The 24,435-nt window shown below is 40.9% G+C and overlaps 3 protein-coding genes across 5 annotated transcripts; 2 read left to right on the forward strand and 1 right to left on the reverse strand.

The window, feature by feature from the left end:
• Positions 1–2,027: 2,027 nt before the first annotated feature.
• arel1 (apoptosis resistant E3 ubiquitin protein ligase 1) lies at positions 2,028–14,832 on the reverse strand. 3 transcript variants are annotated; one of them, XM_040137269.1, is made up of 22 exons: positions 14,758–14,832; positions 13,687–13,914; positions 13,061–13,229; positions 11,173–11,393; positions 10,621–10,692; positions 10,170–10,396; positions 9,733–9,970; positions 9,449–9,618; positions 9,062–9,242; positions 8,634–8,878; positions 8,438–8,515; positions 8,204–8,345; positions 7,982–8,103; positions 7,771–7,846; positions 7,466–7,575; positions 7,179–7,358; positions 6,736–6,861; positions 5,722–5,851; positions 5,578–5,636; positions 5,403–5,492; positions 5,139–5,314; positions 2,028–4,459 (listed from the first exon to the last, which is right to left on the reverse strand). In XM_040137269.1, the coding sequence occupies exons 2-22, from the start codon at positions 13,832–13,834 to the stop codon at positions 4,357–4,359; spliced, it is 3,063 nt and encodes a 1,020-aa protein (XP_039993203.1). In that variant the 5' UTR covers positions 13,835–13,914; positions 14,758–14,832; the 3' UTR covers positions 2,028–4,356. The 3 variants fall into 3 exon arrangements, 2 of the variants coding, with proteins under 2 accessions (XP_039993203.1, XP_039993204.1); XM_040137270.1 differs by lacking the exon at positions 14,758–14,832 and adding an exon at positions 14,169–14,745; XR_005708234.1 differs by lacking the exons at positions 2,028–4,459; positions 5,578–5,636 and having other exon boundaries at positions 5,198–5,314.
• Positions 14,768–17,943, forward strand: fcf1 (FCF1 rRNA-processing protein). Its single transcript, XM_040137271.1, has 8 exons — positions 14,768–14,908; positions 15,528–15,592; positions 15,745–15,816; positions 15,907–16,055; positions 16,200–16,272; positions 16,379–16,466; positions 17,424–17,518; positions 17,684–17,943. The coding sequence occupies exons 1-8, from the start codon at positions 14,906–14,908 to the stop codon at positions 17,730–17,732; spliced, it is 594 nt and encodes a 197-aa protein (XP_039993205.1). The 5' UTR covers positions 14,768–14,905; the 3' UTR covers positions 17,733–17,943.
• Positions 17,944–18,653: 710 nt separating this feature from the next.
• vash1 (vasohibin 1) lies at positions 18,654–24,072 on the forward strand. The gene is made up of 7 exons (XM_040136427.1): positions 18,654–19,598; positions 19,972–20,060; positions 20,525–20,581; positions 20,960–21,034; positions 21,302–21,683; positions 22,337–22,446; positions 22,669–24,072. Exons 1-7 carry the CDS (start codon positions 19,377–19,379, stop codon positions 22,739–22,741), a joined length of 1,008 nt encoding a protein of 335 aa, XP_039992361.1. The 5' UTR covers positions 18,654–19,376; the 3' UTR covers positions 22,742–24,072.
• The last annotated feature ends 363 nt before the right edge of the window (positions 24,073–24,435 follow it).

The following is a 24,435-nucleotide window of genomic DNA, read 5'->3' on the forward strand; positions in this document are numbered from 1 at the left end:
CCATCATTAAAGGAGGGAGATAACTCTTCTTTCATACTCTGCTCATTCTGGAGGAGGACTTTGTATGCTCATACACACAGACCTGATGTTTGCCAGTGTTTGGACCGAGGCCTGAGGGTAACATGAAGTCAGTTCTACAATACAGTGAAGAGTAAACCTTCTCGGGAGAACTTTCGTCCAGGCCTGCTGCTGCAGCGATGCTATCCTGTCATTCTATAACACTGATTAAGATTGGCCTCTAAATCAGCCCAGTCATCAGAGATGATGAATACCTGCAGCCAATCCAGTTGGCAGGCAATCAGTGGTGTCCAATCAGGTAATGAGGACCTGCATGTTGGAATGAGAAGCAGACAACCCCATGGCTGTCTAGCAGGAAGGAAGGAGAGCGGTCATGTTCTAAAGATACTTAAGGCGCGCCACATTTGTGTCCTCTGTCCTGTGCAGATCACTGTCTGTGGACGATTATCTTTGCTCAGAGAAACTGATGGACATTTCCTCAGAGGCAGGGAGCCTGACTCAGATGGGAAATGAGGCACTGCATTTTCAGCCATGTAAATTCTTTGGTTGAGGAGAACCACCCATAAATTGACTCCCCCAGGAACTTGGCAACCCCAAACCTCAAAACCAAGCTGCAGTCAGGTCTGGAGATGTTTATGGAATAGTACATGGAAAATTTGTCAGAGAAACATGTTTTCCCAGAGAATTAGTATCATCGGATGAATTTACAAAAATGCACAGTGTTGTTGCTGAGCGATCTCCCACAGGTTCTCTGGGGAAGGAGAACAGTTCCAACATGGTACATTACTCTTAGTGAGCGCCAGAGGATGACTTTCTGATTTGTGGTCCCTCTTTAGCAAGCATTCCTGGGGGAAATTTGAGAGAGACCATTATGCAAATCCACAGGTGCATGCCAAGACCAAATAACTGGAGTCCTGCCTCCAAGTACTTCAAGATGCCTTTCTGCCTGCTCCTGATAGTGTTCAGACCACAGTGTGAGGAGACACGCCAGGAACATGTGGGAGTAGTGTGGAGGGCCATGGGGCCTGCATGTCCGCAGCCTTCATGCAAAGCAATTAAAAATCAATTTTTACTTGTAGAGTCCATTATCAGACTGTCTCACTGAGGAAGCAAACATTCAGTCATCCAAGACTGTGTTCCTATCACATCTTAATCTGATATGGCTGTAAGTTATGTCACCATCTCCATATGATTAAAGGAAAGGAAGCACTTTTTTTCTATTTCACTTTTAGCAGTTCGGTATCATCACATTCCATACACAGCAGAGCTCTCAAAAGACTGATTTCATTAAGCCTTCAGCTAATGTGAAATCAGCAGGTTTGAATGAACTTTGTTTATTTTCATGAGTTTCATGTGGTATGTGTTGTATGTGTGGGGTAATGAGAAATTTGTGTAATGGAGGGGATTCAATCTGGCCTGCTCTCTGTGTTGAAGACTTAAAGTGTGGAGGGTCAGCTGAAGACAGGAAAGCCCCCTCATCATTTTACTGCTGCTATCCTGTCCCCATGGATGACAGCAGAGGAGGCATGTATCCTCTACTCGTGCCACATGGAGAGTCACTGCCCCCTTGTGTCTGACTATGGTCTACATGAGCTATAAAGAACTAACATTCCCAAACTTTTTCTCAGTGACCACAACATAGATATTCTTATGCCGAATATGAGACTTGCTTTTGATAGAAAACTTTCAGAATATTTGTGTCTATCTGTATTAAGAAGATAGTAGTACTAGAGACTGAAATGTTACATCATCTTTGGTTCTTTAACTCAAGTAAAGGCAATAACAATGTCCTAATCAACATTATGCCGGGTGCACCCATGGGCTACCCTCCAAGTACGTAACAATTTTCAGACACAAGTTTAAGAACTACTTGCCCTGTAAGGTCAGCACCACAAGCCATATCCAAGTCCAAAATTCAGCTTTGGAAGGGTTTTGTAATCATTTTTCATCCACACTTCCTAACACAATCCAAACATGATGCACAAAAAGTGAGATAAGGTGGCAAGAACTTATTCCATCATTTTTTTATTCCCATAAACAAAGGACCTGCGGTGCAGAGAATCTCAAACATTCATCAGCAGAGGCTTGCCATTAAAAAAAGGAAAAAAGTACCCCAGCTTCAAAGTCATAGGCAAATATTTCACAATATCTACAATGCTAAAAGTCACACTCAGACAAACTAGGCCAGAAACCACCCAAACATAAAACAAAGTAGTAGATGCTCATGAAAAGCAAAACATTAAACAAGAACATAAAACTACAGGACAGACCTCCTTCCTATTTGTTTATAATGGTCATGTCATCTAGTGGAACGTCAACTAACACATGTAATCCTTAAACTACCTTTACTTCAGATAAATATATCAGCCACTGGTATTGGTGCTGAAAAAACACCCTTAATGAAACATTTTCAGAAGCACTTATAACATTTTCACTGTCCTTCTCAGCACATCAGGTCAACATTGCACAACCCAAACATACACAAATCCACAAACCTTCTGACAAACCTCTTGACACCGTCAAGGGTCAGCTAAAGCACAAGCAAATGCTCATCAAATCCCACTGCATTGGCTCTTCTGAGTCAATGCAAATAATCCATCCCAGCCTGCAGCAACACCTGCAGTCAAAATGTGACGTCTTGGCCATTCAACAAGTTAAATCTCTTAGTAGCCGAGTCAAATTTTTCCTGCCGACTGTGACAATAATGTGAGGAAAGGAGCCGCATTCAGAGGTGCTCTGTGGGGAACATGAACGTATTCAAATCAAAGTCCTACCGAAAAGAATTATTCATCAACATTTTGTTTTTGCTTCTGAGCTTAAACATTAATTTCCCTAAATGCTCTGGAAACATTCTGACTGGCAGCACACACGATTACAAAATAGCTAATGAACATGTAAACTCTGGAACTGCAAAGGAACTGCTACACAGTTATGAACAGAAAAAAAAAAAACAAGAAAACAATTCTGTTGGCTCAGGATACAGACAACACTAACAGCATTAAAAATAAATAGTTTTACAATAGTATAATGAAAAACAAACAGGGCATATTCCACAAAGATATAATGCTTTAGTTTACTGAGGATATGGGATAATATGGCTAAAGGTTGTACAGTCAGGGGTTGGAAGGAGGCAACTATGAACAAACTGTATGTGTATGTTTTGCCATACATGTGCTTGAACACATAAACACCTGTGTCAGAGGATGCATAGGTGGCATAGGAGATTCTGAGGTAAACCCATAAAAGGCTGTGAAAGAGAAAATAAAAAGCATACAGCATATATAACAAAACATTTGTTATATATGGGCTCTCCCCAACATCCAATAAACACACACACCCACAGTAAACCCTGTGAGGGGGAGAAATGTAGTAGAAATGTCATAATAACTATTGCCTATTATTGACGACTATGCTTCCCTTACCTACGCACCTCTCTGGATACAATCAGAGGCAAAGGGCATGAATAAGGCAGGTTATAAAACATAACAAAAACATTTCCTGCTCCAGACAAACATAGTTTCAACAGAATGGGTCAACACAAATATTTTTTCAAGACACAATAAGTTAAAAACATGTATAAACAATAGAAATTACTTGGCTTCATTTAAAACCCATTCATCTCTAACAGAAAAAAAGCTTATAGAAATTATATAAACTCTCAACCCATCAAAATGTGTAACTATAAAGAAATCCCCTCTCCTCAATCATCAAATCAAAAAAAGAAACAAGATGAAAAGGTATGTATACACACTAGTATGTACAAGTATTGAAATAAAAGAGTGATATTAGATATTTACATACAAACATCAGTCCCTGATCGATTAAGGCCAAAGTGCTGTAGATGCACGCATCATCCACATCACATGTAGGCTGTTGTTGCACTTAAGTGTTCCTCAGTTTGCAAATTGCCAAAGTAGCAATTATACAGTAATACTCGAGGCCTTTGCTCTAGCATCATTTGTCTCTCAAACATATAAAACTTAGCAAACTTTCAGCTTTAAGAAATAAAACTAGCCCAAATCTCACCTTTTCCAGCAGTCCGTGGCTTCCCCGTTTTTTTTTTTTGTTTTGTTTTGTTTTTTTTACAAAAATGAGATATTTAATTATACATACAGTAGCACTAGAGTTCATATGATGGAGTCCTGATTCCAGTTCATCCTTCTGCGACTTCCTGTAACGTGCTCTCATCCTGAGAGAGTATTTAAAGGGAGTCTGGGTGATTCTCTGCCAAGAAGTCCAACTGTTGAATGCAGATGAATGCAGGGAACTGGTGCACTCGAGTGGGCAGTGCTTGTCTTCGCTTGTACGAGTGGAACCACAGTGCCAGTGATGGAGGAGTCAGAGCATACCGAAGCCTTCACTGCCCTCACTGATGGCCAGCTTCAGCATCTTGTGCAGCTCCTCGTAGGAATCGTAGGTAGGGAGGCACAGCTGGTTAAAACTAGGCAGAGAAAGGGATCAAGAAGAGTCAGCTAATGTCTAAATTCTGATAAAGTGTGTATATAAGATTTATACATCATGCTACGTGTGATCGAATATGATATTCTATATTTTTCTTACTGTTAACAAATATAATGAAAAGATCAAAACCAAAAATTACTTTATTGCAAGTAGTTCCTAGCATGATATTGCATATTGTTCTGTGCCACAGGGATCAACTGTTGCCTAAAAACTATTAAACGCACGTCAGTGACCTCCACCATTGTACTGGGTGACATGTTCCTTCATTACCATGAACACACACACTGTAGTTTATGTTAAGTTGATCAAACATACATTGTCCTGCTGCTGTAAATGCTCACTAGTACACCAAATGTGTATTAATCCACAGCCAGAAATAGTCCCCAACAAAAGCACTATCTACTCCTGTTGCAGTAACGTTTGCTAAAAACTATTGTGCCCTGCTGTTTTAGGAAATTACTGAGCTTTTAATATTTATATGTGTGTATCGTTTTTAAAGATTTACATCTTCAGTGAATGGGCTTGGGACTGAGTGCCACAGACACTCGGTCTAACACACAGTTAATTTTTGTCATTTAATGGGATATGTAACCATTAAGAAACATAGAATAACACCAGCCTTATCCTATAAGTATATATGCCTGTGTTTTCCTACTCACCAGGTGTGTGCAGTGGGCAAGGTGCTGTGTGTGGGGGCGGCGATGATCTGGAAGGAGGGGCAAAGAGTGTTGAATCCCCCAGGGGGAAGCTGAGAGGAGCCGGTGGTGAACTGCAGCAGACGAGCCAGCTCCTCCTGGGTGAAGCTGGACACCACGGCCCAGAACCACTTCATCACCTGCAGCAACAGAAAATCAAGATGCTCAGACATTTTCATCAGTGCCCTGTTGTTAGGAGAAAATGGAGACAGAATTTCCATGACATACTTTCTCCCTGAAGTGCCACGATCCTCCAACAATCACAGCGTGGGCTTTGAAGTCCTGCACATTTATATCACCGGTGCCACACATCAAAAGCTGAAGAGGTTAAATGGAAAAAATTTTAATTACCTATTGGTGTTGTAAAAGATCATTAGGATTTTATTATAAACATCACACATACCTCCAACTCATTCTCATCAAAAATGGCTAGCAGGTTCTCTGGAACCAGTTCATTCAAGCCTGCAATGGGTCAGGAAATTACACTCATTACACGCGCACTAGACGAACTGGAAAGAAATGGCTGCAGCCGTGCCAGTTCCCTTACCTTTCAGGAAGTGTTCCACCTCATCTCTCACCTGGCTGGCCAGTCTGTACTGGGCCAGAAGGTTGAGATAATGCATCTTGTTTTCATTGGTAACAGCGATCTGAGCTCCCCCTGATATCAGCTCCACCACCTTCAAGAGAACATGATGGCAAGGTACATGTCAGAGAAACATTTAAAACAATAAAACAACAAAACACATAAAACAGATTAAAATTCTGGAATTGTGTTGCTCTCAAAAAATGGTGGGTAAAAGTAAGACCGCAGAGACAGGATTAGAATATGTGAGAGTTCATAAACTTTCTTGAGCGTGTGTTTGGCTGTCACACACTTGTAAGCCTTAGAAATATTTAAAGGACCATTGTGTAGGATTTAGTAGCATCTAGCAGTGAGGTGGCAGATTGCAACCAACTAAGTACCCCTACCCTCACCCCTCCCTTTCCAAGTTTGCAGGAGAGCCTGGGGTGGCCTTCAGGTAACATAAAAACACGAAAGGCCCTCTCTAAAGTGTTTGGTTCTTCTGTTCTGGGATACTTTAGAACCATGGCGGTTCAGCATGGCAGGTTCCGTGAACAAGGACCCACGCTCTGTATATACTGTAGATATGAAGGGCTCATTCTAAACTAATGAAAACACAACGATTCCCAGTTTCAGGTGATTATATACCTCATGAATATACCTAATTATGAATATTATTTATCCTACATACCGGTCCTTTGATCAATTTAAAAGTTAAAAAAACAGTAACACATGTATGTAATTAAAAGGAGGAGGCTGAAGTCTATTTCAGCATGGGGAGTTACGCAGCCAGTTATATTGTGGAATTTTATTACTGAGCAACAAAGTTTAAAAAGGTTTAAAAACTTAATTCAAACTGAACATTCCACCTCTTTAAGAAAAACATGATGCTTGCCAAACAAGCAATATGGTTTCTTTTGTTTGGTCTACTGCTCCCATCTCCTGCAGAATGACATCAGAGGTAAAAGGTGAGGTTCCTTTCCAAAAGTGTTGCCTCACCTTCTCCAGCTGTCCTGACTTGCTGTACTTCTCCTCGGCAAACACCAGGTCCATTTCACTCACGTCATTGTTTAGGATGAAGCAGACTTTAGTTTTGTAGAACTCCTGGTCATCGGTCTCAAAGTACTGCGTGTGGGAAAAAGGAAAAGGACGTTTTTAAATAAACATGACAGTTCGTGTTCTCGGTGGAAGGATAAAAAGTTGATTGGGTCGACTTTAGTTCTCAGCTTTGAAATCTTAGGAAGTTGGATAAACAGCAAAACACACTGGCTAGTTCTCCATACGATAAATAATGCCAAGAAACAAATCAGGTTTCCTGGCTTTGTGAGGAATGTTAAAGTGATGATACAGACCAGCTGACACCACAGGGTAAACAATGAAAACATGACCTCTCAACTTCCGAGGAAGGAGCCTTCTCTGATGGAAAGGCTTGTGTTCCATACCTTGTAGTTCATCCTAAGGCCAATTATCTGCGCCAAGAAGGATCGTGTAAAGCGAGCTCGGACCAGCTGTTTGTAGGCTCCACCCAGGGCAGACTCATACAGGCACTTCCCTACGATGCGACCCGCAAACTCATACATCTTTAGACGCAGGTGGGGCGGCCGGTCAGCATTTGGGTGCACCTGCAAAATAAATTCTCTTATTTTGCATGTACTGTATTTAGTTTAAGAGGAGACAAAGCATCAGTGAGTTGTTTTAAAGGTGGAGGTGGTTAAAAAGACTAACTTACAAGGCCCTGGTTGTTGTCGCTGAAGCGGGTGAACAGCTGGTTGGAGGTGTCAAAGAGGGTCTTGCAAATCAGCTCAAACCACTCCCTGCGAGGCCCTCCCCAGTCCAGAGCTGCAGAAAAATCTCAAAGGTTTTAGCATTGTGGTCACCTTAACGAATTACTGTGTCTGCAACTTTCGTTGCGATTTGATCTAAAGACCTTTTTGGCTTTAAGACGTTGCTGCAACAGTAAGAACGTTTAAAATTCTCAATACTGAATTAACACACGCTGAAGCTCACTCCGTCATACTAAAATGTTTTGCTTACCTTCCTCATCCTGAAACACGACCTCAAAGTTCTTACTCCAGTCTGACACCGAGAAGTTCCTTGTGGCCTTCAGGGACTGAGCAGCAGCAAGAGAGACAGATAAATGAGAGTCAAAATGATCACTGAGGGTCACAATTATTATAATTACATGCCTATTTTCGTAATACACACCTTATGAGACAGCTTCATAATACAGTAAAGCAGCACTCACTGAATCTAGAATGGAGTGGCGAGTGATTTTTAGGCAGGTCTTGGTGCGAGGTCTCTTGGAGTGGATATGTCTGAGTTCACGTTGAAAGAAGTTAACCTTGTCTTGGAACGTTTCAGAGCCACCTGTGGACATGCCATCAAATTACTGCTACACTGTCCACAGAGGACAGTATTTATCAAGTGCAGCCAGAAGCAGAATTAATCCCGTTAGACTGAAACAAACCAATGTTCTTGTGAAGGAAGCGAATGAAAGTGGCAGCCATGATGTTCCTGTCTTTGCAGCTGAGCTCCACAGGAGGCTGTATCCCATCATCCACCACTAGGGTTAGGTACTTGTGAATCGGATCAGGACCGTAATAGGTAAACTGAAAAGAGAGCAGAAGATATTACGTTGAGCTTGTCAAACCCAATGAAAGAGGCCGGTTCTCCAGGGTTTTCTGACATCAGTTCTGTTTACCTTCGTTCCTGGACATACTCGAAAGGTGAAAAGGCGCCACGGAATTATTTTCAGGTAGAACTCCTTCACGGATAGTTGCTGTTTGACAAAAAAGTCCTAGTCAACTTCATCTTACATTAGTGCACATACATATCTCTTACTTTAACGAAGAAAAATCACACTACTCAAACACAACCATTAAATGCTGACCACTTACCTTTGGCGATATGTAACAGTAAACCTTTTTTGGTTTCTTGACCTTCTCAGGCTGTCCCTCCACAGGAGAGTCATGTTCATCCTCCTCTTCTCCCATAGAAGGCCTCCGCTGGGGAGCCAGCAAAGAGGAGGCTGGTAACTGCCACGAGGAACTGCTGTAGTTCCCACTGCTGTAAAGGTATGCCTCAAAGTAGATACTTATGCCTGGAGTGGACACATTCTTCTCAACGCAGGCCTTCTCATTCTCTGTAATATACAATGAGAATATGAGTATTAGGCTTTAAAAACACAGGCTAACTAGGCTGAATAAAACAAAATACACCCTCTTTCTATTAAATGCAATAAAATTTTATTCAAAAAGCACACTGCATGTCTGGTTAACCTCTTCTACAGTAGTGTATTTTTCTTCAGCGTGTAAAGGCCGCTCACCACTGAGAACAATAATGTCAAATTCCCCGTTGCTGAGCGGCTGGTCCTTGTAGGAGATGCGGACCCTGAAACAGCCTGTCTTCTTCAGGGTAAGTCTCAGCAGAACCTGGCACTGCTGCTTGTTGAGTGAAACTGACTTACTGTAGTACTTCTCCAGACTGTCGTCATCCACTGTGCCCAGCTGGAAGAGAAGGAAAACTAAAATGAATCCCAGCTCAGAATTTTGGGAACTATCAGTAAGAACCTGTTCTGCTGTAAAGCTAGTGACTGTGCAACTGGGAACAGAAAGGTGAAAAAGAAAGACTGGCTTTCATTTTACTTATAATCAAGAGATAAATCCTCAAATTACAGTATATTGGATACCAGAAAAGGGGTTTGTTCCCTTACAGAGTGCACATGGACGCTGTAGTTGGCTTCGTCTGTGAGAGATGTGGAGTTACTGGTGGGGTTTCCATACTCGTCCCTGGGCTCAATCTGCAAAGTGTGCTGCTGGCCATTTATTAGCACCAGGGTGGAGAAATGGTAGGCTATCTTTGTTTTAGATGGGACAACTGTACCTGAAGTAAAAGACAGAACAGAAAAATTCTCAATCAGCGATACAAACTTGTCAAAATCGATAATTACACAAAGTAAATCATGGTTTGGCTCTTAAACATGTACCGTAGTTATACCTGGCTGGAATATCTTGTAATAAGGGCTGTAGGCCACATTGAGGCCGCCCAGCTTGACAGCAACCTCGTAGCGTCCGGCCTTGCGCACTGTGAAGGCCACTTTCACTACATTGGACTCTGGTTCTTGCAGAACCTCCTGTGTAACGGGGATGTCCAGAGCTAATTCGATGTGGGTGATGTTGACCCTCAGTCCCACAGGTCGATGGGCCGGGAAAGGCTGGCCATTCTTATAGAACAGCTGAGTAGACAGACGTACAAAGGGAGTATAACTTAATACAGAGGTCACACAAGCCAGTTTTACATTTCTGAACATAGTTTTGCTAACCAAATAATCTTGACACTGCTGCATGCATAATCCACTTGTAAGAAAGTCAATTAGACTGAAACAAAAGGTACAGTACATCTTTAGCTTCGACACATTAGGGATCAACTGTCACCTGGACTCTGAAGCTCATAGTCTGCCCCACTTCCTGTGGTTCCTTCCAGTCCCATGACACTTTGCAGGAACGTGGGTCCAGGTAGTTGCCCCGGACATAGTCATAGATGCTGCGGTCACCGCGTCGCCCTGGATCCTCATTCTGCAGGAAGCTGACAACCCTTGCTGCAAGCTCACAGAGGAACTTGATGGTAAAGACAAACGCTATGATGGAAACAGTAATTCCACCTGCCATGAGAAGGGAATAAGTGCAAGAGACAATGTGTTGGAACATGTGTTTGCCAAAAATGCAAGCTATATATGTGGTTTTGAAATAAGCTGATTCAGTGGTTAGTTGAGAAAGTATTTAAACAGAGCAAAGAGTAAAACTTGACAAAGCTTTTTGGGAGCAAAATCTTACAATAAATCCTTGGACTATAAAATACTAGAGTGATTTATAAAACTGGACTCACCAATCACGTAAAACATGAGGTCCCTTATCAAGAAGCACAGCGCCACAGTACAGCCAAATATGAGAGCTCCCGCTGGAAAGACAATTGGATATTGTACCAATGAATAATGAAAAAGAAGACAATACACGCTTCCTGCTCGGGGTCTGCAGGGTAAATTTTGATGGTTGTACTTTCTTTTCTTTTTATTTTACATGGTTGTGCATTAGGAACGCAACAATTTAACAATATTTATTCATTTTATATACGATCATTCGCTATATTTTTCCTCAGTAGGAGTGAATACTGTGTTATTATCAGAGAGAAAAAGACAGACAAAACAGATGTTGAGCTGCACAAAGAGATGAAGCAACACCTAACTTACCCATTACAACACTGTTGAGTTACATTCAAATGATCTTTGAACTTTTGAGAAAAAAACTTTGCAACACTTAGCAACAGTACAGTCCATCTTATTTTTATGTCTTATATCTAAATGCCTCTTGATACTGTGCAGCTGTGGCAAGCAACCCGAAGCTAAAACCCTTCTGAGGCAGAAAATGATCAGAGTCTCACCAATTGACCACTTCTCATTCAGACGTCTCTCAGCAAGGCTTTGCACCAGTCGGATCTCGTAGTCCTGGTCTCGAGTCCCCCTGGAGGTCTGGAGGATCTTGATGCCTGTGGATAACTTTATGTAGTCTTCGTAGTAGTAGCCCCAGGCAGCTAGAGACAGCTGCAGTTGACTGTCAAACTGAGACAGATCATCCAGATTCATGCAACCCAAGGTCTTCAGTCTGCAGTGGAAAACAAAAGTGGAAATATATGAAATAGATAACTGACAGGAATGGTGGCCTTGCCTACAGTAGTACAGCTTTAGAAATACAACCCTGGCAACGCTGCTAAGTGTTACTCAAAGTCTATTGAGCAAGTCTGCTGACTTAAGTGCACACAACAAGCTGTCCCACACACTAATAAAACATTGGTTTTGTGAAACTCAGCATGAGAGTAACCATGAACTTATTACCTGAACTCCTTAGTGAGATGGTGTGGTATGCTGCATCTGGCCTTACCAAAAGATTTAAGATTAAAGTGGCAAAGTTTAATTACAGAGAAAGGTCAGTTTAGTAGATTTAATGTGACCATTAAAACCGAAACATAATGTCCTGTTGTTAAACTACTATTTCTACATTGTGTCCTTGCCTGTTAACACTAGGGATGTGCTTGTGCTGCAATTAAACGTTCATGGTGTGGTCATCATGGCCAAAATGAGGCTAGCACACAATATAACTCAATAATTACTGAAATAATGTGAAAATCTTCTAGCAGTATTAACCCATGTTTTAGTGACTCAAAAGCACACTTGTTTTTTTTTTCATTATAAAACACATTTTCAATTCAAAAAGTAAAAATCTAAACCCTGTACAAAGTATCTGACATAGCTTTCTCTATCTTAGGCCATGGAAAATCTGACTTTACTAGCGTGTCGCTGTGCCCAGTTAACAATGTGTGACAAGCCTGATTATCAACCTTGTCTTTGTGGTCAATTATTATGATAACAATGGTAATCCAAACAAAAAAAATCCTCTTTTCAGTTTTTATTTAAGTATATATTTATATCGTTCCATCATCCAACTCTTACTTACACTATTTCTCTGAGAAGCATTGAGAAGCTTATGTGATTCTGCAACACAAACTTCCCCACAAGTTTCATTTAGCCAGCAAATGAATGCAAAGCTCATCTTTGGTACTACACAGTTAGTGAGGGACCTGAAACTCAGCCATAATTATGTGAGAAATAAAGGTAATAAGGTCAGGTGAATCAAAATCAGAAATGTAGGCAGCGAACGCATGATGGTCATGACCTTCAGAAATGTGACATGGTGTCTCTTTAGAAATCCTCGACACGTTTCCGTAAAAACATTATACTATGAGTTTGAGAAACACAACTGACCTTTAGAAACATTATAACTGACTTTTCTCAAACATAGGCGGGACAAACAGACAGCTTTATGATAAAGCAAAAACTAATTATCATGGCCAGTTCTGACTGCATCAAAAGAGAGCATCCAACACGTACTCACACATACACAAACATCTGCATTGCTGCAGGGTCTCAAACTAACATCCTCTAAAGAATACTTTTTACTGCAGTGACCCTCTGAAACACTGCAGCCACTACTGCTCAATGTCAGCAAACCCAGCTAACCATGCTTGTAGAGGCTGCCCTCAAGTGGACATAAATAAACAGAGCCTTTGTTTACAAGCATAAAACATGGCCATAACGACCCAACCAATTCAAGACATTAAAAAAAAAACCGACAAAAACTACGTCACGAAAAAAAACTAAATTTATGACATGCCAACAAGTAAAACAAGTCATTATTTCTGAAAAAAAGAAGGCTGCTCACGATTGCTTGCCAGATTGGTGTTAACGCTAAAGTTAAGACCTTTCATTGCTTACGTAGTGTAATAGTGCTCCAGGTGTTGGGAGCAAAGCCACTCCTGGAAGGCAAAGTCTCGGAGCAGCTGGATGTGGGCCTCTGCAATTTCCCTCCAGCGCTCCTGTTCCTTCACCACCTCTTCCAGGCGACTCAGTACACTCAGACTCAGTTCCTCCAGTGTCTGTACATCTGGATGACACATGAACAGCACATGAAAATGGCAATGTGCACACCAGCCAGAAAATCAGCATCAGTAATGCCACAGCACAGGCTCAAATAATCAATAAGTCTCTTATAATGAGTTTTTAAGCCTGTGCTGATTGTTTGTGCATGTCAGAAAAGTCAGAGTCAGAGCAATAAGCAATGCAATCTTGTTAGATTAAACATAGCTAAAATCAAGTTAAACATGATACTTATCCCTGATATTTTTGCAGGAACTAGGATAGGTTCTGGACAAGTGCATGGTTAAAAAAACTATTTTAACCACGAACTGTTTAATTTTCAACCAAAATAAACTGTCTTTTGCAGAAGTTTCCTTGTGCATATTACTGAAGTTACATCTGCTTACTTCACCCTGGATAGGACCATCAAACAAACCTTTGTGCTGTATTGGTAATCTCATATGAAACAATTGTAACCCACTGACCTTCAAATAAGTGCCTGTATTGAGAGAGGCTATGTCCTTGGAGCCATTCCTCAATCTGACTCTCTTTTCCTTTCTTCCAGCGAACCTCCCAGAAGAAGATCCAGGACACTGAGCAGAGGAGGAAGGTCAGGAAGAAACGGCCGTCCATCAGACCATCTTTCAGCCTTCACTCAGACCCCTCCGTGCTCAAAGGAAAAGTGCCACTTGCCAGGGAGCTAGTCGCGTGTCCTACAATGGAAGACAAAACTGCTTAGGCTCAAAACTGCTAGACCAAAAAAATACAGAACAGAAAGCTTAGGCTTTTATGAGATGGAAGGAGGAACAATGATCAAAGAGCTTCGACTGTAAACTGCTCTGTCAAGAAAGCATGAATATTTAAGTGTCACCCTGGAGAAGTGCTGGCTGATGGGAGAATAACATTACATGTAATCCACAGCCCTGAAATATGCATGAACAACTTGGCGAAAGAATGGTTCGCTCACCAGCCTCTGTTTAAATATCAATCAAAGAAATCAGGTCAATTAGAGTGCGATTGAACTCGAAATCCCATCCACCGACAAGTCCAGATGATGGTGATGGTACTGAGGATGATGAGCTGCCTAGACGTGCTAGCTCAGGTATGAAAACGTTTCCAAATGTCATCCGCTGCCACTTTCATAAACAACCAGATAGCTTAATCACATATTCAAACATCTTCAGTTAAATTCACCGGACAGCTGCTTAAATGGCGACTCAAAAATTCCCGAAAATGCAATATCACCAATTCTCATCAGTCTATTGACACCTGGAGCGTAAGGTAAAGCTACAGGCTAATGCTAACATCTGTTAGCATCGTTAGCAAGACAAACGGCTACAGTCGCGTTCGTTGACAGGAGAGCGATGCTAACAGCTAGCCAGGTTAGCCAACAATGTCAGCGTAATTTCAGAAAACTCATCGCCAACCCGTGGCGGTAATTGAGATCCACATCACAACACGTTCACAATACGCCGCTTGCAACAGCACAGCTACACAAAGTAAAACTGTAAATGAAAAAAATGTCCTAAAGATGTACTTTTAAACACTGCATCTACCTTCGTCTGTTAGACATTAGCTTGACAGCCAGAGAATGCGCAGAAAGTTGTCGCTTTTTGACTACGTCATCAGTGATCGAATCTATACACGAGGGGAAGGGGAGCAAGTTTCATTTAGCTACCGAGATCTGTGTCTCAAATTTAAGGCATGGTAGGTAATCTGTAACTGTGTGCCAGCTTCTCTATGGCTGTTTTGATAGCTGGTGTCTCTTAAAGAATTATATTTTCGATATTATTAATAAGGCGTCAAAGCTTGTTTGGCAGGCAAGCCGCTGAGCTAAGCTAGCTAGCCAGCCTAGCCTTATGTTGAGTAAGCTACACCTACACATACAGCGCCAGCTACAATTAATATTCATCTTAATATATAATTTACTTTGATTGACTTAAAGAACTTGGTCTGTGCATTTACAAAACACAATCGGCGACCATAATGCAGACTGCGTTTTGGTGTCTAGCTAATGAGTTCAGTGTTTGTTTTGGTAAATGTAAGAGTCAAAATGCTATCAGTTGAACGGCTTCACTTGATTATATGAAAGTTGTCCTTATTTTCCTCTTTATTCAGCTCTGGGACACAGTAGTTTCTATTTTGTCCCATCAATAACAAGCCTGTGACAACATTGTGTTGTGAGGTGGATTCTCCCTCTAACCATCCACTAAAAAAATGACAATAATTTCTTCTCCTGCTTTCTAACAATATAATATAAACATCTGCTTGTGATTTATGTTTAAAGCTATTTTTGTTTTGTTTTTTCTTTCTATTTTCAATGTAGGGGAAGCAGAAAACGAAGAGGTTTGCTGTGATGAAGAGAATGATCAATCTGAAAGATCAAAGAATGTGAGTTCTAGTTGTTCTTGTTGTTGAGCCAAAGTCACCCCTGGTTTAACCAGCTCCTCCATCACTATAAAGTTTATTAATCCAGCAATTACAGGTGAAGTGTGGACATTAAAGATGTATTCAAGCCCTATAAATCCTTGTTTGTTTTGTAGAAAAGAGAAAGACCGAGCTAAAACAAAAGAGAAAAAGAAGAAAGATCCCTCAGAGCTTAAGGAGAGAGAAGTGTAAGTTGGCCTGACAAAATTGGATTGGATGGTAACTTGTGGTTGATGGCTCCTTAATTTGATTTTTTTTTTTTTAAACTCTTTGTGCAGGACAAAGTACCCATCATGCCTCTTCTTCCAGTACAATACTCAGCTTGGTCCACCGTACCACATTCTAGTCGACACCAATTTCATCAACTTCTCCATCAAGGCCAAACTGGACATTGTTCAGTCTATGATGGATTGTCTGTATGCCAAATGTAAGTACTATTGTTCAGTGGGAAGTATTAATGAGGATGATCACCTTTTTATTCAAAATATGTTTATATATTATAATAATTTGGCATGTTACAGTTTAATAAAAACAAAGTAATTCATTTTTTCTGCAATCTTATCCCTTTCAGGTATCCCATATATCACAGACTGTGTGATGGCTGAGATTGAAAAGCTTGGAATGAAATACAGAGTTGCACTCAGGTATAAGATGCTTGATATAAAATAGCACTAGGGAGATGAGCTTTTTTTAATGCATTCATAAATAATTTTTACTATTACAATTTTTTGCTTGTTTTTGTCTTTTCAGGATAGCCAAGGATCCAAGGTTCGAGCGTCTGCCGTGCACACACAAGGGAACATATGCTGATGACTGTTTAGTACAAAGGGTAACACAGGTAATTTACTTTAATATATAGTTGTATTCATATATACATGTAATGGAATTACATTGTTCATTGAATAATGAACTTTACAGTGTGAGTAATAGCGTTCATGTTTGCTGTGCAAAACAGCAGCAGCAAAACATGCTGACATGGACACATTAGCCAAACAGTAAAAAGTAAAACAGTTATTTGGGATGTTGTATTAGTGATACATTACCCTCAAAAAGCAGAAAACCATACTAGCATAAAAGTACTAAAGGAATAATATAGTAGTGTATAATATTAAAATACAAAAAACTAACTAAATAGAAATAGCAATATGACACATAAAAATGTACATAATGTGGATTATAGTTGCACTTCTAGGTCTGGTTGGAGACAACAGATAGCCTGTGAGGTTTTTACCGGAAGCAGTTGTGAAACTGTGAAAACAGTGTTACAATGGTGGTGATTACAAATTAGGAAAAAAGTAAATACCCGAAAGTATAATATTAGGCTAGCTTTCAAATTGGTTATATTGTCCCTCATGTCAGGAAGAAACAAAGTTTCACCATTGAAGGCCCATTTATGAAATACAACACCATAATTAATGTAGGAAACACACAGAGTCCACAAGAGTAAAAGTAAAAAGGGTAAAATAAATAGCCCAACTGTAAATTACTTGACTGGAATGTTGTATTAGCAACACATTAGCCTCAGACAGCTAGTCTCATGGTTAGCTTGGTTATTGGTAAACTGATTGCAGGAAAACTAAATTAACAAATCACAATACAGATGGAGTCCTCACAGCTAATGCTGGTGGAAGTGTAACGGTGATGGTTACTACTAGAATCAGAACGCCCAACTGAAACCAGCTGCTGGTGGCAGAGTAGTCATCGTATCATCATAGTGTGTAAACCTAAGTTATTTAACACTGTGTAGTTTTGGTACTGAGGGGCAAATATAACTCGAATAAAAATATTTCCACAGCACAAGTGTTACATCCTGGCTACTGTGGACAGAGATCTAAAGAGAAGAGTCAGGAAGATCCCTGGAGTACCCATCATGTACATCTCAAACCACAGGTATACCACAAATATATAACCGCTTTTTGTTCGTGTAGGGTTTTTTTTGGTTTTTTTGTAATTTTTTTGTTTTTTTTTTTGTTTTTTTGCACAAAATGTTAAACTTTGTTCTGAAGTCAGTACCAGCTGCCTCTAAATTACACTTTTTTCTCTTTTTAAATACAGGTATAATATTGAGCGGATGCCCGATGACTATGGTGCTCCAAGATTTTAATAATTCTACGGCTGAGCTGGACCTGTAAATGAACTGAAGTTTCTTGTTAAATATTATTTTCCTTTTATGTATATTAAAAAATATTGTTTGGGTTTGCAGTTTGATTTGGTGAGGGATGGGATGGGGTGTATTTGATGTAACTGAAAATTACTTAGTGTTGTTTTTCTTATGAAACATTTTGTTACAAGAATAAATGAATTGTTGCAGAACATGTCCTCATCAGTCTTCATTTTTTTTTTCAACACCACAAATATGTAGAGGCATGTCTTCTATATGAGCAGAGATGCTAATTTATTATGAGAAAGATAAAAGAGCAATTTTAGGTTCATATTTTACACTGTTGTGTGGACCTTTGAAGATTCTTACTTCTTAATTATCCCATTTTTAGGTCCCTAATGTAAGTGCAGAGGAAATGGGTTTTATTGCTTGTGTTTTCTTTTCCTTTTTCCTACAATGCAGTGAACTGAAGTGTGTAATAGAAAACATTGGGAAGAGGACAATGTAAATGTAACACTAGCATAGCCTGACAAATGAATCATTAGTCAAGTCGAATGTAACATGACCAGACCATGTTGGATGATAAACTGGTGTTGAAAACAACACTTTCTCACTCTTTGGCATCCCTCGTAAATGACCAAAATTGTCTCTTTTTATTCATTTAAATGTTTGAAATAAATTCCTTTTTCTTCACCCTTCCACCACAGCACAAAACGCTGCACGGCTGGATTAATACCTTGAAACGAATCCCCCGAAATGGTTCGTTTGGCTCCTGTTAATAAGCAAAAACACTTGGACATGTGAATACGTAGATGTAAGCGGATCTCAGTTTGACCCCTCGCGAGCAGCACCCGAATGCAGCATTTGTCACGGCTGAGCTCATCCGTTAAGCAGGGAGCATGCGCAGTACGCGGAGGTCTGGGAGTGTCTGAGCGGCTCGCTGGACGGGAACCCAACCCGCAGTCGCTGAAGCCAAGGCGAGCATCTGAATGAACAATGAACCGGCTGACTGGGAAGGAAATGTGGAGAAACGGACATGAACTGGACGTATGAGGAGCGCCGTGTCGGGGATTGTACAAGAGCACTGATTTGCTGGGTATCTGTGGAGTGAATGACCTCTAACGGTACAGGGAATTAGTCATTTCTAGTACTTTGTTGTCTGCAGAGTCAATCCTCTTATAGACTGGGATAGCGTTTCATTTGCGGGCTTGTGTTTGCTTGTTGATGAAGATTCACAGTATCGTCAATAGGGCATTAGGCTAGATGTCTTAATCTATACATTTATATCAATAGCTGATTATTGGGTGGCCTCTAGTCTAGTAGAATTTTTTACCAAAGTGCTAAATAGTTGCTGCAAAGTCAATCTATATTCAAAAAAAAGAGGAGTTTTTTTTGCAATCCACTTATTAAATCATTGCTTAATATTCACTTGCTTCAACCGCAGAGGTGAGTTTTATTTACAGAAGATTACATTTAAGACATTGCTGCACTGACTCTTTGAGACACTGGTGGCACAAAGCTGTTGGATGTCATGAGCTGGCCATCTGTCGTGGGAACCCACTTAAACCTGCAAGCAGATTAACGTGTGAAAGGGACCAAGTCATCAGTCAGGACATTTTTGTCTGTTGGCTTCCTGGTGGAGGAGGGATGCTGAGGGCCACTGTGGGCTCGGTGGAAGAGAGAGATGAGGAGCAGGAGGATGAAGGTGACGAAGAGTTGAGGGATGGAGGGGTGCCTTTCTATGTGAACAAAGGAGGCCTCCCGGTGGATGAGGAGACTTGGGAGAGGATGTGGCGCCATGTGGCTCGAATCCACCCCAACGGTGAAGCTTTGGGGAAGGAGATCCGGGGTGCCACTGACCTGCCCAAGGTAAAGTGCTGTGTATGTGAAGTGGCAGTATGACTGCGGTAACTGGTACAGTACTCTGCACTTCACACTACCCATGTGGAACTTAGTGGAGGAACAATATACACCTATCTGTTATGGGAAAATGTTGAGTTACAGTGTTACTATGCAGTCCCACACGACTGCCCTGCATAGTTACGGATGTTTAAGACACAGAAGACTGATACCTTTTATTTATTTCTCATGAGAGCGGTTAAAGAGCAATTAAGATACTTATACCATTAGTTATACTGAATGGAGAAGAGCATAGAGGTCAGCCAAGACTACATTCTCCAGCTGCAGTGAATATTGGGATTGTATGATGGCAATGCAGTTGTTTGGGTCCTCTGTCCCACAGATTCCAGTACCAAGTGTGCCTACATACCAACCTGCCACCACTATCCCACAGCGCCTGGAAGCCATACAGAAATACATCAGGGAATTGCAGTATCCTTTGGCTCTGTGGAACCAAAACATTGATTATTGGGTGTGTTTAAATGATTTTGTTAATGTGTCATTTATAGATAGAACGATATTTTACACTCCGATCTTACTCAAATGGATGTAAGAGTACATAGCACCAGAAAAAAGGAGAAGTGTAATACTCACAGGCTACCTTTCAATAATCCCACTGGCCCACTGTTTTAGCACACTTTGATAGTAATGAGCCAAACATAAGAAAGTAGGCCGCTGTAGATACTATGTTCTATATTAAGCAAAAGCTTGATTTCCAGTCAGAGCAGACATTCATCGGTCGATATTTATAGATTGTTGATAATGAACCAACAACATATGAATATCACAAAGCACTTGAAGTGGTTGTTTCCACCCCTCACTGAATGCAGCAGATTGTTCTCCCAGAGCGGCTTCACGTTGCTCCGTTATTGTATGACCTTAACTGTATCCTACAGGTACAATCACACGGGAACACAGTTTTTTGAAATCAAGAAGAGCCGTCCTCTTACTGCGTAAGCCAACTTTCTTTTTAAGCTGAGACTGATCATCAGTGTCAGACCCATAGAGCTTTTTGGCAGCAGTCACTGGATGTAAGTGATAGTGTTTGCTGATCTCTTATGGTTTAAGCCTATGATGATGATGGCTGATGCACGTGGATCGGCCATATCTCTGGTATGCCCCAGGGCTTTGCGAGTAGGAACTAACGTTAGTCAGCAGAGGCCTGGAGCACACTTTTCCTAACCTCCCTTCATTAGATTATTAATGCAGATTTTATTTCCCTGGCCCATGGAAAATGTTTTTGTTTGACTGCATGGGATCAATAGCAGTGTGTTCATGTCATCTGTCTCATCCCACAGAACTACATGCTTTCGTTCAATTTTTCTGCACAGGTTGATGGACATCGCTAAAGAGATGACACGGGAGGCTCTGCCAATCAAATGTCTGGAGGCGGTGATCTTGGGGATGTATCTTTTACAGCAACAGATCATGTTGCGTGACACTTCAGATGCTACGATGCCTTCAAATTGTGAAACTGTGTTTCATTGCAATGAGGGTCGAGGCTCAAATTTTGCTCAAGCAAGTGTCTAATCTAGCAGAACAAAACAGAGGGATTCTCCTCATATTATGGAGGCAGTAGGCTAACAACAAGTTTGACAAAAGGAGACAAATCTGCATTGATTAGACAGGATTTTTCCATTGTCCATCCTTTTCCTTGAACATCTTTCATACAGTTACCTCACCAACAACATGCCAGGTGTGGAGCGCTTCCCCCTCAGCTTTAAGTCTCAGTTCTCAGGGAACCACTTCCACCACATTGTGTTGGGAGTTCACAGCGGGGGACGTTTTGGCGCGCTGGGCATGAGCCGGAGGGAGGACCTCATGTTCAAGCCCCTGGAGTTCCGGACACTGATGGACTTGGTGCAAGAATTTGACGGCGCCTACAGGGGCTACTGGCACACCCTCCACAAGGTCAAGATCGGCCAGTACGTGTCCCATGACCCTCACAGCGTGGAGCAGATAGAGTGGAAACACTCGATACTGGATGTAAACAAGCTCACCAAGGAGGAACTACGGAAGGAGCTGGAGAGACACAGTCGAGACATGAGGCTGAAGGTACAGCACAGTGGTAAAAAGAGAGAGAAAAATCAGGAAACACAGTTCTGTGGTGGAGTTTTCATTCTGAATGGCAGCACAGAAGCAGATAGAAAACGCAGGAAAATTGAGATCTAAACATAAAGCAGATGTTTTTGAATGCTTAGCTTTTGCTTTACATTTCTTTCTCAAGACTCACTTTGCAGCTGCAACTAGTACAATTTGATGGAGCCCTTGCAGGACTAAATACAACGATGAGAAGTATAATTTGTCCTCAGCAGATGGACTGCCCTTCCTAACTGCTTATTAGGTTTCCTTTGACATGCTGTTTCTTCATGCATCGATGACACTGACTTGACCCGCTATTTGAGGAGCGATTTCTCTCAAACAACACTCTCTCATCACCTCTCATGCTAACATAATGAAGGCAGCCTTGATACTGAGCTCTGTGTATAATAAAACTAATGTGATGGCTTGAGTCTGCTCTGCTGTGCTTCGTGCATGGCTGGCTCAGCCCATCAATAGCTGACTCTTTTACACTGAGTGCTCTGCACAATCACATTAAAGACACGGACAGATTCCAGCCACTGACAGTCAGTACAGTGAGGACACAGGCATCGTGTAACTCACCCATGTGATGTTTTATTTAAATTTTGTGTGGCCTGTTGTTGCAGATAGGAAAGCCTGCACCTCCCTCTCCAACCAAAGACAGGAGAAACAGCATGGGTTCACCCCTCAGAGGACCGAGCAGCCCCATACGCAGGGTCAGCCGTGTCGAGAGACGGTATGATCGATCATGTGCTCTGGATAATTTTAGTTCTTTGCTAAAAATACAGGCACTGCAACCATTGATGTGAAATGTTTTTTGTTGCTGGAAAATACTTGGACTACAGATGTCTCCTTGATCTAAGGCAAAGGGAGAGTAGTTTATGAATTAGTCACAGTTTCCTTTGTATGTGAATAAAACTCATTGTCTTGTCTCATGTTTGTGTTTGTTTTTTTGCAGTCCCTCTGGAGAGAAGAAGGTCTTGGAGCAAAAATCATCGGCAGACATGAACGGATACCAGATTCGAGTCTGAGGAAGAATTTTAGTTTGATTGTGAAATTTAAGGTACCACACACTTGTTTCATGGGGCTATTGGTTTACTTTAAGGCTTAATTCTTTGTACACACTGGCCTATTCACAGGAAGCAATGTTGAATAGGTCACCAGCAACTTTTCCTCCCAAAACAAATGCCTCATTCTGCTTCCCTATGTCCGTGTTGATAGAGGCTTTTTCTGGAGCAGTTACTGTGCATAGTAATTGGTGCTGGCAATGCTCCCAAATTATAAAAAAAAAGGGGTCAAAAGTGCAGTGATTTGTAAACGTTTTTAAATAACTGCAGAGTTTTGCTGACTGTGCACAATGTGAAATATGACGCTTCCCTGAAGCTGGGCAAGACTACCACTCAGTGTAAATGTGCTACTGGACTTATCATAGGGTTTTGTGGTGTTGTTACGTTCAACAAAAGCTCTTATGGCTTGTCTGCAATTTGTATCGTCGTACTGTAAGTGTGCAAATACATGTAATGTAATTTTAAATCCACTTAGGCTCTGCTGGGCAGCAAATGCTTGTGTAGTGACTAGTTTGTAAACCACTACCCTTGTGCCTTGTATGACAACTCAAAGAGAAGAGAAACACTTTTTATATCCAATCCATTATTGTCATTGCCTCACTAAACACATAGCAGTGTAATCTCTGCTCTTCCAAATTACTATGAAATAAACTGTGTGACAGTTAATGTCCAGATGCTAACATGTTTAGCACGCTATTGACCTTGCAGAGATGTTGACTGAATATGGGATTGAATACAGTATATACCTAAGTACATGCAAGTGTAAGAAGGCATCTATTGAGCAAAAACATGTCCTTCTGTTTGCTGAATATAAAATCTTTCAATTTGCAAAGACAGTTATCAAGGTGACTTATGGCAACACAGCTGACTGACCTCATCTGCATTTAATGTAGATGTAAATTATTGAGAAGTCAGTATATATGTACTGTATAACTGCTTTATATATACATTGTTTCTAACTTTTATTTTGAAGCAACTTTATCCAATATTTCAATTGCCTTAAGTGGTATCCTCGCAACTGACTTCCATTTAAGCAAAGGTGTAAAGAAGTTTGTTTACAGCACTTTTATCTGCATTTTCTAATTTTTTTTAATTGGAAATTCTGTCATTTTATACTTCCTTCAGTGTTGGTGATCACTAGCAGACCACTTAATATTTACCACGCACTGTTCTAAATATGTTGCCACAGCCAACATTTTTATGTGTACAGTAGGTGTTGTCCATTTTCATTTCAATGTTCGATAACACAATTGTTTTGTACCAAAAGACTGTTGATTTACAGGATCACAATAAAGTGTCACCCGGATCGTGGCAACACAATTTTGTTTTCTTATCCAATTTTGTGCTTTTTTTTTTTTTATTTTTTTTTAAAAAACATGGTAATGTATTTAATTACAATGCACTTTTTCAAACAGCCTACGTCCCGATAAATCCACAAATGAAGTGGTACGCTGCAATGAGCTGTTCGGGTGTCAGGCAGGGAATGGCGCCAGTTTTCTGTCAAACTAAGCACAGGGTGTCCTTAGCCGAAGGGCGGCTTTTGGCACCAAGGCAAATGATGACGGGAGCAGACTGACGAGATCTCTAAACACTACCTCCGTTAGGTTTATACAAAGGAAACTGAATGCCAACAACTCTATAGAAGGGCAGCATAGTTC

The sequence above is a fragment of the Xiphias gladius genome, chromosome 10, assembly GCF_016859285.1.
Source record: "Xiphias gladius isolate SHS-SW01 ecotype Sanya breed wild chromosome 10, ASM1685928v1, whole genome shotgun sequence".
Taxonomy (NCBI): Eukaryota; Metazoa; Chordata; class Actinopteri; order Istiophoriformes; family Xiphiidae; genus Xiphias; species Xiphias gladius.

What these genes read in the sequence shown, in the direction of transcription:
- fcf1 (XM_040137271.1), top strand. An exon ending in TAGTACAAAGGGTAACACAG is followed by an intron (nt 16,467 to 17,423) that starts GTAATTTACTTT and finishes ATATTTCCACAG; the next exon opens with CACAAGTGTTACATCCTGGC. An exon ending in ATGTACATCTCAAACCACAG is followed by an intron (nt 17,519 to 17,683) that starts GTATACCACAAA and finishes TTTTAAATACAG; the next exon opens with GTATAATATTGAGCGGATGC.
- arel1 (XM_040137269.1), bottom strand. Translation starts at nt 13,834, where the DNA reads ATGGACGGCCGTTTCTTCCTGACCTTCCTCCTCTGCTCAGTGTCCTGG. An exon ending in GCGACAACAACCAGGGCCTT is followed by an intron (nt 7,359 to 7,465) that starts GTAAGTTAGTCT and finishes TTTATTTTGCAG; the next exon opens with GTGCACCCAAATGCTGACCG. An exon ending in AGTCAGGACAGCTGGAGAAG is followed by an intron (nt 5,852 to 6,735) that starts GTGAGGCAACAC and finishes GTTCTCTTGAAG; the next exon opens with GTGGTGGAGCTGATATCAGG.
- vash1 (XM_040136427.1), top strand. Translation starts at nt 19,377, where the DNA reads ATGCTGAGGGCCACTGTGGGCTCGGTGGAAGAGAGAGATGAGGAGCAG. An exon ending in AAATACATCAGGGAATTGCA is followed by an intron (nt 20,061 to 20,524) that starts GTATCCTTTGGC and finishes TGTATCCTACAG; the next exon opens with GTACAATCACACGGGAACAC. An exon ending in AAGAGCCGTCCTCTTACTGC is followed by an intron (nt 20,582 to 20,959) that starts GTAAGCCAACTT and finishes TTTTCTGCACAG; the next exon opens with GTTGATGGACATCGCTAAAG.